The 15182-nt window shown below is 45.4% G+C and overlaps 1 protein-coding gene across 5 annotated transcripts in view; it reads left to right on the top strand.

Moving 5' to 3' along the window:
* The first annotated feature begins 912 nt into the window (after positions 1-912).
* Positions 913-15182, top strand: part of DIS3L2 (DIS3 like 3'-5' exoribonuclease 2) — a 181692-nt gene continuing 167422 nt past the window's right edge. For 2 of the 5 annotated variants that reach the window (XM_051781609.1, XM_051781608.1), the window contains exons 1-2: positions 913-1027; positions 3368-4066. In XM_051781609.1, the coding sequence (XP_051637569.1) occupies positions 3388-4066 (679 nt within the window). In that variant the 5' untranslated portion in view covers positions 913-1027; positions 3368-3387. Of the gene's footprint in view, positions 1028-3367; positions 4067-15182 lie in introns of those variants that run through there. The other 3 variants (XM_051781610.1, XM_051781612.1, XM_051781611.1) reach the window with 3 other exon arrangements.

Here is a 15182-nt window from a genome sequence, read left to right as displayed (position 1 = left end):
CTGTTTGAAGTTCTTTGGCAAAATCAGCCTGAGTTTGCAGGTAACACTGGGGTGACCAAACCACGTACCTCCAGTCAGCCAGACCCTGACTGTGCCATAAAGATCTGTGGGAGGTCTGCAGTCACAGAAAGAGCAGGGAGTAAAAGTCACAGCTCCTGACTCTGGTCTCGTGCTTTAATGTCACCGTCTGACACACAGGCTCTGACTTTTCCTGGGGAAGATCAGGCCACTGCTGCGCAGCACCATGAGTTGGTCACTTTGGGTGCTATCGCGTGGGTGGGCTGGAGGATCATCAGGTCTCCTGGTGCACAACCTCCAGTGCCAGGGGAGCACCAGGAGCTCAGGGAACAGATCCTGGGAGCCTGCTCCTCTCTGCAGTGAAGGTGAGACCATGCAGGTCTTCAAGGAGGCTTCCCCGTCCGGCTTTTCGAGGTGGTTCCCACGGGGTCATTATAAGTCTCAGATCTATACAGTACTAAATCAGCTAACGTGTGCTTTTCTCATCCATCTGGCTACAAACTCCGGGTGAAGCAGTAGCGCCGGCAGTGAGTTGGAGCAACCCATCCCAGAGGGGGATCCCAGACGGCAGATCCGCTGCCCTGGCTGGGAGGGGGTGGCTGCCAACCCCAGGGACCACGCTGGCCGCAAACCTTGCGGGCTGGACGGTCTGGGTTGGGTGGCAGAACCTGCTGTCTCCCACCTCCCCTCAGCGCCCCATGCCCCATCTCAGCCTCCGCAGGAGAAGGTCGGCTCCCACCCTCACCCTCTGTGACTGGACAAGTGGTCTGGAGGCTCCCCTTCTCCCGGCAGACTGTGCAGATCCCGGGGAGCTCCCTCTTTTGGAGGGAGCGGGGCTGGGACACCACCTGTCCTCTCACGGGACCCCCCCGCCCGCCGTGAGGCGACGAGTGCGAGCGAGCGCTTCGCGCTGAGCCTTCTGGGCCCCGCCGCGGCCCGTAGGCGCCACTGCCCCGGAAGCGGACGGGGCGCTGGGACATTCAAACGGAGCGGAGCGGCCGTGGCGCCGGTGAGCCGGGCCGGGGTGTGGGAGCGGGGCTGGGGGCGGGCACGGGGTCTCGGGTCCCGGGCAGGGCGTTGACAGCAGCTCCCGGCCCGACCCGACGGCGTTCAGCCCCGTGGCAGCGCCGCCGCGACCGGGCCCGGCGTTTCGCTGCCCAGTCCGCCCGCACCGGGCCCGGCGGGAGGGCAATGTCCGCCCGGGCCGCGCTGCCGAGGGGTCGGTCTGAGGGACTGCCCCAGGTGCTGGGGGTGTGGGGAGTGCTGTGCCCCGCTCCGGGAGCGCTGCCTGGGCTGGAGCACTGGGCACCCCCGGGGGCGGGTGGTGGGGCAGCGCTGCCCATCAGAACCGGCCGGGTGACAAGGCAAGGGCTGTTTTCATACTGGGCCCAGTTAAACGGGCGTCCTCCCTCTGCGCGTCCATCCTGGTATTCCACTTGCCCTCATCGCCGTCCCCAGTACCCTCACCCGTACCCACCTCTACCTTCCCTCTGCTCTCTTGGGAATATTTCAGTTGCCCACAGGAGGCTAATAATGAAATTGTGATCTGTGGGGGCTCTCCAGTCGCTGTTCTTTCCTCGTGCTGCAACTGCTGACTGCTAACTACTGCAAGAGCTATAGTGCAAGGCAAGCTGTGAATGTTTATTCTCTGCTGGTAAATAAAGGCGACAAAACTCCTGTCTCCCGGAACCAAACCATTGTTTGGAGAGTAGCCTCGCTGGCTTTTCTAAATGTTATCTGCTCCTGTTGAATTGGCAGCAGGAGAAGGTGACGTTAGAAGAAGCCTCGTGCGGACCTACCCGTGTGAGGGTTTTGTAAGAGCTCAGTAGCAGGTCAGTCTATTGAAGAGTTCAGCTATTGGCCAGCACCAATGGAAAATCTTAGGAATACAAAGAATCACAAACCACACAAAGAATTTTTCCTATTTGTTCAGGGATTTTTAGTGTTTGATTGGTGGTGTGAAGCCCGTTCACATCCGTGCTCAATTAGTTAAGTCAAGTTCACTGCAGCTCGGGTTGTTTCTCCGAAAGGGTCGGAGCAGCCGCGCTGAGGAGGAGCTGGCTCTGCAGCCCTTGGTCCCTGAGGGATAATACCCTTTTCCCAGGCATTGTCTGCGTGGAGGAGACTGCCTGGGTGCTTATCCTCTGCAGAGAAAGGGAGAAGAGTGCTGAGTAAGGGCAAAGAAAAATTCCAAGCATGGTGGGAGTAGGGAAGGGAATATAAATTCCTCTTTTGCTGAGCTCTGTATTCTGCCCTGCCAACACCCCAGTGCTTAGAGAAGTGAGGAGAGAGGTTTAATGGACAGTATCCTTTATTTAAACTTAGGGTCATTCCAGTGCTCCACCATTCTGGCATAGAAGAGATGACAGTGAGCCCTGAAATTCTCTATGTACCAGCTGGGGTGAAATTCAGCTGTTTAGTTCTAGACATGTCTTGAAGTAAAAAGGTGTTTTTGTGAAAACCCTTAGAAGCCAATTGCACTGGGCTCCATTATCAAGAAATTCTTATATTCCTCTTTCATGTTACGTACAGCAAAAATCATTGCTATGTCCTGTCTATACCTATAATTTACCTTAGTAGTAACTGAGGACAATTTACTAGATTGTTTTGCTCCAAAAGCTTAAAATCTAGAAAAAGGATTGGAAGATGCTTGACCTGCTCAAGCTCCACACTCGTGCAGTGAAGGTGAAGGTGTGATACCACCTACAGAAACTGGTGCTGGTTGGAGCTGCAGCCAGTGTGTCTCAGTCACTAGGAACTATGAGCTCGTGTAAGATAGTTATTATTTTATTTCTGAGAGGGACTTTGTGGCTAGAAAGATAAGCTGAAATGGGTAGTCTTGCTGTTTGAAGCAATTCAAAGGTCACTGTGGGAGTGAGGTGACAGGCAGTGTATGTTTTGACAGTAACAGTAAAGCATTTCAGGAAGGATGCAGTTGGTTTTGAGTTGGAAATGACAAGACTTTGCTTCTGGTAATCACTAAACTGATGCTTCTGGTACAGTCTGTCAGTCACTGCTTTAATTTTCCTGGCTTTTTCAAAGGCAAGGAAGAGCAGATTAAAGGAATCCCTTGTATTTGGGGTGTCAGCCTTAGTGCAAAATCCCTATTTTATGTGGTGTGTGGGCAGGTGGGGCTTATGGACTGTGGTCACTCCTAGGTCACAAGTATTCAGTGCTGGGCAGGTGTTGAGTACATTGTGAAACCCCTTCTCCCTGCTGGAGTGACTGACCAACCCAGAATTCCTGTACATTTTACATTTTTGTTTCTTTTAACATAATTAGTTATTTGATGCTTTGTTTCAAGAAAATAACCCTTTTTTCACCTGTATCTATTTGTAACTCTTTGAAGTTTGAGCTTTTTACTGCACTATGGATCAGTTGGGGCACGTGAGAGGTACTGCTTCTGCCCAAGGTGCCAAGGAGGGACTGAGCAAGCCCGCTGCCCCCCAGAAGAACGCGTACGCCAGGCTCGTGCAAAAGCACCACAGTGGCCGGTTCCAGTTCTACTTGAATCACATTGCACAGAAGATGCAGCTGGAAGAAGGCACCTCCAGTGACCCCAGCTGGGATCTGGACCCGCCTCTGAGGAGAGGCCTGGTGAAGGATAATCCAGCCAGGAACGGGCTGAACATGCACAGCTATTCACCGGTCAGAACATCTCACCTGGAACAGCCCCTGCCTGGATTTGAGAATGATAAACCCCAAACTGCTCTGAACAGATGTCCTTATAAAAAAAATGCTGTTGAAGGAGACCTGGAGCTGGAGGAGGACTATTACTTGCATCAGCGTGGAGCTGGGTCTGACTTGTTAAATACGAGTGATGCTCTGGGTGGGAGAGTGTCAAACAGCCTGAGACACCATGGGGCTGTGCAGAAATCTTCTGGTTCTGATGAGGAGGACTCTTGGAGGAAGAAACAAAAGAAACGAGGCAGATGTCCTGCCAACACTGATACAGTAGCTGGACACTTGTTGACTGAACAGTTTGGTGAGGATGTGCTGGCAATAAATGCCAGAGAAAACAGTCAGTTGTCTCCAGGTCAAGTCCAAGGTGAGTTCACACTAATGAACTGTTTGGTCCATTTGCTACAATTACTGTGGTAATGAATGTGCTGTGTTAGTCATGAGTGCATTAACATGAGCCAGTTCTACTCTGTCCAAGTTAGTCAGCCCTTGGTTACCTGTGGGTGGCTTTGTCCTGGTTTACATGTAAGCCATGTGGCATGTGCAAATGGCTTCATGTGGAGCCAGCTTGGGGCTGGCAGGACATAATCCCTTGGCTGAAGCTCTGTGAATGTGGCTGTGCTGCTTCCAGGATCAGCTCAGGGCTAGGAGAGCCCAATTTCTGTGGTGTAGAGTCCAAATTAATAAGACCACTGGATCTGAGCTGACTCAGGCCAGAGTCATGCTTTTCTCTGCATTGCTTCTTTGAATCTGGAGTGCTGGTTTGCCTTTGGTCTGAGTCCATCTGATACTCAGGGGCTAAGATGCCTGTGTAATAGCCAATCCCTGATAGTGTTGACTCCATGAAATTTTGCTGTTAGTAACAAAGAGATCTTGCAGTACTAAAGTGAATGTGTCTCTTAAATGGGATGTTAAAGGTAAAAAGCCTCCCTATGGAGATAAATATTTTTTTTATTTAAAAAACCCCTGAAACAGGGCATCCACAAGCAGCCAAAGCCGGGCTGTTTAATTTTGGTTTCTCAATGTAGTGGGTTAAAACTTTCTCTGAATGTTAGTTATAATGAAATACTTTGATAGCCTGATCTTACGAGCTACTACTGGAGGAACCCATAAATGTCACTGTGTTAAATTCTCTCTAACAAGTAGAAAAGAGATTGATTTCTCAGCTGGGTAAGATCAGCCTGAGGCCTATCACAGCTCTTGAATTGGAAATCAAGTAACTGTTTAACTAAATCAGTCTTAAAAACTAAGCCCTGTGACTCAAGAAGGGCAAGTAATATGCTTTTTTCTGGATTCGTAGTATTTTTGAGGTTGCGGCAATAGATAATGTGCTAAAGTTGGTAAACTTCCACGAGTTCTTGCAAGACTGATCACAGATAGAGATTTAATGCAGATTATGCTAAAATTTTTTGATAAGCTTGATTTTTGGGAGGGTTTTTTTTTTACGTGGTTCATTGTAACACTATTTATTGTGCTTAGCCTGTTATAACAGACTTTGGTACCTTCAGCTTTTGAAGCATAGGAAGAGCAGCTGACAGAGATGTAGAGTCTAGAAAGCATATAGTTTATATCCATGAAAATGGTAGGTGCCTACATAGATTTCAGTCTAAAATAAAAATACCCTGGCTTTCAAAAGCAAACACCCACAGTGGCCTCCTGCTCTAGTTGGAAGTGGAGTTGCACAAGGCTTTTACAAACTAGTTGTTTGTTTAGTGGAAAGACCTAAAGCAGAAAATGTTGACCCTCGTGTTTGACCTCCCAGGTGGAAAACTCACACTGTGGGAAAGATTACTGGAAAATTAATTGCTCAACAGTGACACCCTTCCTCTTCTTTCTCTGCGTGCCTCCCCAGCCACCTTCCTGTGTAGCTGGGACTGGTTATCCTCCAGAACGTTTGCAGGGGCATAAAAACAGTTTCTCGTGGAGGAAAGAAATAGAGAAGAAATAAATATGTCACTTAATTTGGAGAAACGTCTTTTCTGCTGTTCAGTTTGAGTGTATTTTAGTATTCTCGTTTAAGTGAAATGAAGATTTTGCAGTATGCAAGTGCTTATGTATAAGAAGTCACACATCACAGTATCAGATTAATATTTTCTCACTTCAAAGCTTGTCTTTGTCTCTTGATGCTGATATAAGTCATATTATTTTGCAGAGGCAGGTGTCTGGTTTGATCAGTTTAAATCAAGGCTTGTGAAACTGTGATGGCAAGAATTGCTTCTGTCATAGCAGTGGGGCATATCATCTTTTCAGGAGTGACATTTCCTCACAAATTAGCTCTGTTCAGACTGTTGTAGGCTTTCCAAAGGCTCTTTGAGCTAATCTCAAAGCCAAGCATCTCTTTTTATATAATTTTATTTCATTGTCCTCTTCTCAAACAGCTCTTCAGCTCAGGGTTAGCCGTGATTGGTTTTGCAATGACCCTGAGCTGACAGTACTAAAATTGAAGGCAAATGTAGAGGTCTGTGAAAACCCTTTGAGTGCCCTGGGACAGGCTGTAGGCAGTGAGGGACTGGTCCCTGATAATGTCCTTTCAGTGGTAGGGCAGTTCCTGTGGCTTTGGGGGAAAGCAGAGTGGTTTATGGAGCCCCAAGCAAATGTCACTGAGCCCTGGAGATACTGCTGGTGATGTGTTGCTGTCTGTAGTTCCACATAGTAACTGCTTTTCCTAAGTATTGGAGGCTTTGCAGTTGAGAGAGCTGTGTGTGAACAGAACTCCTTTGTCCCTTGTGTGAAACATGTAACCTAGTCATGAGACTGCAGGTTGGATTCACTCTATGGTATCAGCACTCTTGGATTTGGGAAGACAAAGCTCCATACAGAGGAATTCCACAGATTGTTGCTCCTTTGTGTGCAGTTATAACCTCTGCAAGGTAAAACCTCCTGTTCTGAAGTTTCTTCTCAAACAAACCCCAATAAACCAAAAAATAATCCTGAAATGCCACTTTAAATTGTATGGTGCTTACAGTTTTTCATCTAATACTAATTGCCTGCTGGTATTTTCCCTTAAATCTTCAATCCTCTAGGTTCTTTGGGTGCTAAAATTTGGTTAAACTTCCTTAACAGAAAGTTATCAGATCCCTTGGGTTGTTTTCTGGTTTTCATCAGACTCTTAAGGGTTTTCCCACTTCACTCCAGAGCTAGTAATCAAAATCTTTTTTCAGACTGACTGATGTTTCTGTCATAAAAGAGCTTAAAACTCCCTTTCCCTTGAGGACAGAAGTACTGACTCTTTCTGTGGCATCTGTCTGTCACATGCTGGGAGTTGAGATTTGCATGGCTGCTAAGTGGAACTTCATCTTAAGTATCTGTAAAGTTTTGCTTTGTCAGTAGGTAGTTTAGACCAAGCTGTGTGTTTTATTCGGCATAGCAAGGTTTCAGTTGCTTTTTGAGTACTTCCCAGCCTGTTTTTTGAGGGAATGTTGCTGTTTGATAGAAAATTCCTGAGTCTACTGGAAAGCTTGGAAATCAGACATCTGCAGACAAGGACTGTCTTTGGGAACACTATATCCTGGCCACACTTGATTTCAGAGGATCTTGGGAGCTAAAGTACCTGGAAGTGAGGTGGCTTTGTTGATGTTGAAAGCTTGGGTGGAGCAGGATTCTGGTCAAAGCTGATTGCTCTGATACAAGTTCAGGTTTTGCAGGGTTATGCTGTCTCAGTCTGTATCTGCTTATAGCTTCTTTGGGAAGAACAGCACTGCCAGCTTCCCTGGGTATCCTCCTGAGGCTCCTCTCACTAAAAACTTCGTGAGTTTATGATGTGATGGAGGCTAAACAAATCTTGCCCATCTGTCAGGGTCAGCATGCCCCCTGAGTAGAAACAGACAATTCCTGGGTAACAACAAGCCTTGTCTGCAACAGCCTAAGATTTCCACAGCCCTTTCTGATTTATCATCTGTCTGACACTTGGCATTTATTTGCCCAGCCTGTGGTACTTAACCAACTTGGGCAGCTTCCATGGAGGAGTGTCGCTGGCAAGCAGGCTGGTGTTTAGCATCAGAGCTTTAAAAACAATTGTTGCTGTTGGATGGTGGTGTTGTGCTTGTGGCTGCAACCTTGACATTTCAAAGGTTCATGATAGGTAAAGGAAATATCCTAGAATGGCTTTCCTGCATGTTTGATGGGCACAGCTGCTCAAGAAATACCAGCCTTAACAAGATGGCAAAATCTCAGACATTTTGTCTTCCTGTGGTGCACTGCAGTAAATTTTATATTTGCCTTTGTTTCTCTGGAGGAGCTTTGGAGGAGGAACAACAGCTTCTGCCTTTCCCTTCTTGTAGGGCAAATTTAGGATAATGTTCATTTTTAGTGATAAGTCTTCCAATTCTTGTGTGGTGAAATTCAGTTCTGAAGAATGCTGTTATTTCCCTATCTGACACCCGTAAATATGAGCCAGCAATCTACTAAAGACCAGAGAATCAACTCAATAAATGGAGAATGTTGGTTGCTGTAGAAATCTTTAAAATGTAGCTAATCTTGCCAGGTTCAATGTAATGTTCCTTAGATGATGTTAATCATAGTAATAAGATATGGGAAGGAGGGAAGACTGGATTTACTGTATGGCCCCATCTGAGAAACACATGAAAAATAGAATGCTCCCCTCTCTAATGGTTTAGCAACGTCATCACAAACATAAATTTCTCTTGCTTTTGATAGAAAAAAAATGTTGCATTCCTGAATCTTGTGCAACTAATGTTTTTTGGTTAACATCAGCTATAGTATGTGAGTTAATATCTGATGTATCCTCTCTTGGGGAGATGAGATCTTGCCCCCGCAGGGACTGTGTTTTTTATCTGTGATCTAATAACTGTCTTCTGTGCCCTTTACCAGAGTCCTGAGCACACTGTGCAGGAGGAGCCCTTGCATTTGGCAGCAAAGCTTTCACCTCTGTGAATGAAGGACCTTCCTTCACCTGCTAGTGCTCATGTGAAAACATTCCTCGGTGGAAACACTTGTTGCTGTTAACCTGCTATTTTTTTTAAACTATGTTTTTTCTACTCTTTAGCCCCAGTTATATAGTTCAGGTTACTATGCCTGTCAGCGTGATGTTGATCCTAGGGAAATAGTAGGGTAATACAAGAATTGAACTGATTTTTAATTTGTTTTAAATCTTTTCTTTCATGTGACTTGTCATTATTTAACAAAGGTCCTGTTGAGTTCCTCCAGTGTCAGTGTCTTATGACATTGGGGGTCTGATGGCAAAGGTGTGAGTGTGGATGCTGGTGTGGGAGTGTGATTAAATCACAGCGCATGTGCAGTGGTTTAAAAGCTGTTTAGTCGAACTAATTAAATGCAGCAATAAATTGAGAATTGGTACTAACAGGTGTGTCTGGATCCTGCAGTGTCATGTTCTGACCCTGTGCTGTTTAATAATTCTGTCAATTGTCGTGAAGAAAACATATGAGTAGGATTGAAAGGTTTTTTTGGATGACTTGGAGAGTATTGAATAATGGGGGCAGTTACTGGCAGCCATCTGGATTGCTTGGTGGATTGGGAGCAGGCAAAACAAAATCCATTTATCGGATTGCCAGCATAGAGCCATGCTAGCAGTGTGAGGAACCCAGTGTGGGAAGCAACAGCTTGGAAAGAAGTTTTGAGCTCTTGATGGATTAATCAGCTGAACATCCCCCTCCTGTGAAATGTGGCCAAAAGGGTAGTGTATGAGCATGGGAATTGGAAGATGGAGTATGGACTGCGTGTGTCTTTGGCATGGCAGCAGCAGCTTCTGGAGTGCTGTGTCCTGTGGTGATGCCCTCTGTTTGGGGCGGATGGTGATGAATTGATGAATACTCAGAGGACGGCCACAGGGAAGATTAAAATGCTGGGATCATGAGTGAGTGATTTGAGGAACTCTGCTTTACTTATCAAAGAGATGCTTGGGGGAGGGGAGTTTTCAGTAAATTGCCTACATGGGGAACAGATGTTCAATAATAGGCTACTCAGTTGAGCAGATTATGATATAATGCATTTGAGGCTAAACAAATCCAGGCTTGAAATACAGCACAATTTAGCAGTGAGGGTGAATGACCATTGGAACAGTTTTACCAAGGCTTGTGGTATGTGGGCTGTCACCAGCATGTTAAAAAACCCCGAGAACAATTTCTACCCCTGAAATATGCTGCAGTTCAAAGAGGAATTAATTTGTAAAAGCCCTCTGTCCTCTGCTGTCCATGAGGTCAGTCAGCCCCCACACCGCAGTCAGGTCTGGCCTGTTGTTCAGGTGGTCTCCAAGTGTCTCCTTTGCCGTGGGTATCCAGGTACGTAGGACAGGTGCTTTGCAGCTGAATTCAGTGGCTCTTGTGATTCCTCTCCTGCTGTGGGGCTTTCTCTGCTGCCTTCCTCTACAGCTCTGCTTCTACCTCTCCTGTCCTAAGTGCTGCTACCCATGTTTTGCCCTCCCACCTCATGCCCGTGATAACCAGCTCCATGAAATGTTGTGGGCTTGAAATACCAAACTCCCTCTTGTGGGGAAATCCAAGCTACAGAGAGTTGAAACTTGGCTGGGGCAGGATGGAAACCAAAATGTTGGGATCTATTGCATAAAATACTGTCTTCTGTGACAAAAACAAAGATTTCCAGAGTGCTGAAGGAAAATGTCAACACTAGCAGCTGCAGCCCACAGATGTATGGGGCAGGTCATGCCTTGGAGAATATTGCAGGCTCTCTACAAATAAAAGCCAGCAGCCATAATGTGTTTTCGTTCAGTTTGTATGTTTTTAGGCATTTTCCCCCCACACTGCTAGTTGTTGTGATTTATGTACCTACTACACTGAATAGGTAGTATGGGGAAGAGTTCATCAGCAGATAAACAAATTCTGCATCACCTTGGGTTACCTTGGGATATGTAGGAATTTGAAGGCAGTTCTTTGATTTCTTCAGCTGTTAATATCTTCTAGTATGTTAGCACCTCCTGTCAGGTACTTTGCCTTTCAAAGCTTCTTGGCTTCTTCTGATCTCTGAGCAACTTGCTTTCCTCAAACTACTGAAGCCCAGAGAAATCAAAGAGAGAACTTCTGCAATATTGTGTTTTTAAAGTGTTTTTCTTGAAGTCTTGAAGAAGCCTCTTCACAGCGTTGTTGCTGGATAAAACAAAGAGCAAAGGGTATTGTGGAAGATGCTTTGGGAAGGTGGAGAGATGAGGGGGAGTGGAAGCAGCCCTGACCCACATCCTGAGGCAGGAGTGGAAGCCTGGAGGAGTGCAGTCATCAGGCGGAGTAGGTAGCGAGGAGGTCACGAGCAGGGTGGAGCAGGTTCACAGAGAGTCCTGAAAACCAAAAGAGATGTACCCCCTCCCTGACAACACCACTGTGCTGCCGCACACAGCTGGAGCACAGTAACTATTTTGATAAACTTTTAGTCTATTGCTACTAAATGAGTTTCGTCACCAGCCCTTCGTTCAGAGCCTGGAATGGTATCTTTGGCTCTTGCACTCCTGTAGTATTCCTACAACACAAACCCTGCAGAGGAATTGAATAAAACTGCAATTACTATCTGAGTTACTGAAGTCAAAGCCCTGCGAGCATGAGGATGCTTGGAAGTGTTTTGGAAGAGGAAGCGTGGCGTCGTGGGCACATGATCTTGGTGGTCAGTAGCAGTTTCCAAAGTATTGTTTTCCACAGCAGAAAGAATCCATTGTGCATATTTCTTCATTTCAGTTTTTCAAAGCCTAGGCCCTTTATGAAAGCCAAAACCAGCAAGAACATTTTCATTTTCCCTAGCTCCATATTGAAATCTAGGGACATGCAGCACAAGAGTTTTCAATAAATATGTGCAGCTTAAAGCAAAAGAGCAGTGGCAACGTGTGCTTTCCACCACGAGCGTGCTTCCCACCTCATTTTCATGAGTCTGGAAATGAGCATCTGTCTCTACTCCTGACTTTCCTTAGTATCTGTGGACATGCCACTTTTTTGCTACCTCCATCCCTATGGAGGTATGGAATGTTTCTTCCTCAATATTTCATTGTAGGAATGCTGGATGTCTGAATCTTTTATGACCACCTCCAAAAGCAGCTCATGGCCCTAAGAACTCCCTCACAAATCATGACAGCCTGTATTTTCCCATCCAGAGTCACTGACTGCAGCCAACTTGTCCCCTGTGTGGCAAGGATTCCCTTCGTGCTTTTTATTTTGTTGGACATTCAGCTCTTCTGGGCAGGTTTTGGCAGACTTTCTGCTGAAATTGTTTAGAGAATCATCTTCTCCGGAGAGGCAGGGCCGGAGCTCTCCAGACTTGTTCCCGGAGGGGTACACAGATGGCTCCCAGTGTCCTGGTGCACAAACACAGTTGTGCCCATAGACAAGCTGCTGGGGTGGCACAGGCAGAGCTGTGTTGTGTTATGTTGTAGAGGGTTGGTGGTAACCAGTTGGGCTGTACCAGTTCTTTGAATCGCTCCTGAACTCATGTTTTAAAGCTCTGTGGACAGGCCTCCAATTTAAGCACCGTCTTATAATTTTGTTTTGATTCGTATTGACTTTGGAAAGTTACGTCTAGATTTACACTGGGGCTGGACCCTGGTGACCCATTGTAATGAGTCAATTAGAGAGGCTGGTGGTCATGGGAGCTACTTCTGACAGCTGGATTTCAAGACATCATCCACTCATTTCAGGACATTTACATAGAATTTACATTTTGGCTGAGCCCGTCCATGTAAATGTAGGTCTGCCTTGTTTCTCTTCCTTGAATGACTGTTTAATTAACTTTAAACTTAATTATGCAATCTGCCATCTGCCTAAATCCCTACAGTGCTGTTATATCGCCATCCTTTTCCTCTTCCACCAAGATGTTCCCTTTCCTGGAAGTTTGCCCTACTTTTCAGTCATTAAGATGATTTCAAATAATTCACTTCCTTGGCTATTTTTGAGGAGGGCTCACAGCAACACTGTAGGAACTCTCTCTTTAGCTCTGTGGTCAGGCTTGGACCAAGCACAGGAATGTGCTGCAGAACCTCCAGTTTACGATTCTTTGAGTTTACATTTCCTGAGAGAAGAAGGACCTTTTTTTTATTTGCCTGTGATAAGGAGAATGTGCTCTCAGACTTTCTCTTAGACCCCAGATTGAGCATCTGAAATATTGCCTACCAGGTTTATCTCCTGCAGGTCTCTTTGCTGTAATGGAACCTCACTGTACTGATAACGTATCTCCAAGTCTTGCCTTTCCACTCCTACACCTCTAATGAATTCTTTCTCATGACATCCTCATTTCTCTCTATTGCTTTGTCTTTAATCTTGAGCCATCTACTTTATTTAACCTCTTTGCTTCGAGATACTGTAAGATGCATGGAGGTGGTTCTGTTCCAAGGCTGTCCAAGAACTCTGAACTCCTTTAATTCATGTTGAGAGCAGTGTGGAAGCACGGCTGTTCCTAGCACAGGTTGGAGCAGAGCTGTGCTTGCGGGGAGTGTGGTGGATGGGGTTTGGTCCTGTGTGTGTTACTGGGGCTCTAGCACAGAACTTTGTTTGAGAGAGCTTCCAAGGAGTGTCTTTTTCCTTGCTGGTGCAGAACTCCTTCCCTGAGCAACTATACCAACAGCTGTCTTTGTGTTTTTCCTTTTAAAACTAACTAGAACAAAAAAGTATTTGGCTGTTACCATTAGTGGGACATTTAATCTCTTAAATCCGCAAAATATTTTGCAAAACATAAATAGCTTGTTACTTCTGGCCTCTCTATGACCAATGTTTTTGTTGACATAACTTGCATTTGAGATCACTTCAATGGTGTTTGTTGGTTTTGCCTGTTGTTTTTGCCTGTGTGTGGTAATTTGATCCCGGATATTGTAGTAGTCATTTAAGTGCTTGAAGATTTTTGAGTTAGTCATTTCTATAATATGGCATCTATTGGATGTCACTGGTGCATTAGAAATTCAAAACAATCTAACAAATGTATTTTGGCTTTTAAAATTTGAGAGGGAATTATTTTAGAGGCTTCTCTGAGCTGCAGAAAATATCAAATAGCTTTGAAATTGCCTGTTTAAGCATGCGAAAGGGGCAGACACAGGGATCCTAGCAAAACCACCCTGATGTTAATGCAGTTTGTACTGGCAAAGTGTGCTTCTGCTGGGAGAGTTTATTTGACTTTGGAGAATGAAACGTTGCCTGGTACAACAGTGTCAACACTTGGACTGTGCCTGTCCGGTGCTCCCAGCCAGGAGCTGCATCCCCCCAGCTCGTCAAGGCTGGACAGAGATAGATTCATAAAAGTACCTGGGATGAGTTGTTCAGGGGCTATGTAGGATTTGGGATTTTTTTAAGTCCCAGACGTCTTTCCAAAACAAGGCAGAGTTTATGTTGGCTGAACTTTAGTATTGAGACTATTAATACACCCTGTTACACATCAGCATCCATAGTGGCTCATAAAGTTGTTGCAGATAGGACTTCCTGGCAGCTCGTGGAGGGTATTCATTTGCTAAAAGACCAAATTTGATGGTTTCTAAAATTTGCTTTGCCAACTCTGCCAGGAGTCAAGGGCCAACTTGAATTTACGGATCTGTGAGGCGATGCCTTGGGCTGTCACATGGTTGAACTCTAATTCATTAAGTCTCTAGTAAGGATGAGCAGTAACAGGCTTTATTTAGCTTTCTTGCCATGTTTAAACTAGTCTGACTTAAATGGGAGTGTAGTACTAAGCATGGGCTGGCATCAGGGTAGTTCTTGTTGCCTTTGGTTGGTTAATTCCTGATTGTGGAGCTAGGGCAGTGTTGGGTGTCCTTTCATTTGGTAGCTGCCATCCCTTCTAGCTCATGGGTGTATCCTTATCATGTCTTACTAAGTGCATATCTGGGTTGTCTTGAAGAATTACTTGAAATTCTTGAAGGAAATTGGTTTAAGTAACTGAAATGAGTCAGCAATGAAATGGAACATTGTAGAAATATGGACAAATATTTAGTAACTGTGTTGAGAGTGTCTCATTAACTGATAACAAATCGTTCTATTGCGTGTTATCAGTTCTGGGGATATGCTTCTGTTTCTTCTCATGCATAAGCTAACTGGAAAACAGGGGTATTTGAAAGATTCCTTTCCATATCTAGACCATGATCTAATGCTGGGAAGCAATGGAAAATCCTCTAAGCAATAGCAGAGTTAGAGGAGGTGTTGATGTCCAGTTATGGACTGATAAAGGTAAATAATAGATGGAAATATTTTGTGTTGGAAAAGTTTGTAACAATATTGTTCCATCCAATGCTTTCAGCATTAATTCCTGTTTTAAAATATAAAAGGAGTCATTACATGTCAAGAGAACTGTCAGTGGGGTCAGAGTCCTAAACCCGTAGAGCTGTTACCAGCAAAGTTGTTGTGATGCTCTCACAGTCCTGCCCACCCCAGGGAGCTGCATAAGTAATGTAGGTATCTACGTAAATAATGAGATGGTAACAAAGTTTGGAAGTTTAATTAGAGGTAAAACTGTCTAGTGACAATGTAGGTGCCCTTGCTGGACCCTGGATGGGAGGTGTCGTGGATGTGCCAATGAAAATTCAGTGAGAAATACTT

The sequence above is a fragment of the Manacus candei genome, unplaced genomic scaffold (assembly GCF_025592945.1).
Source record: "Manacus candei isolate 608988 ecotype Guabito, Panama unplaced genomic scaffold, ASM2559294v1 h1tg000015l, whole genome shotgun sequence".
Taxonomy (NCBI): Eukaryota; Metazoa; Chordata; class Aves; order Passeriformes; family Pipridae; genus Manacus; species Manacus candei.
The sequence above is the reverse complement of the archived record's forward strand: the minus strand, read 5'-3'. Positions and strand labels throughout refer to the sequence as shown.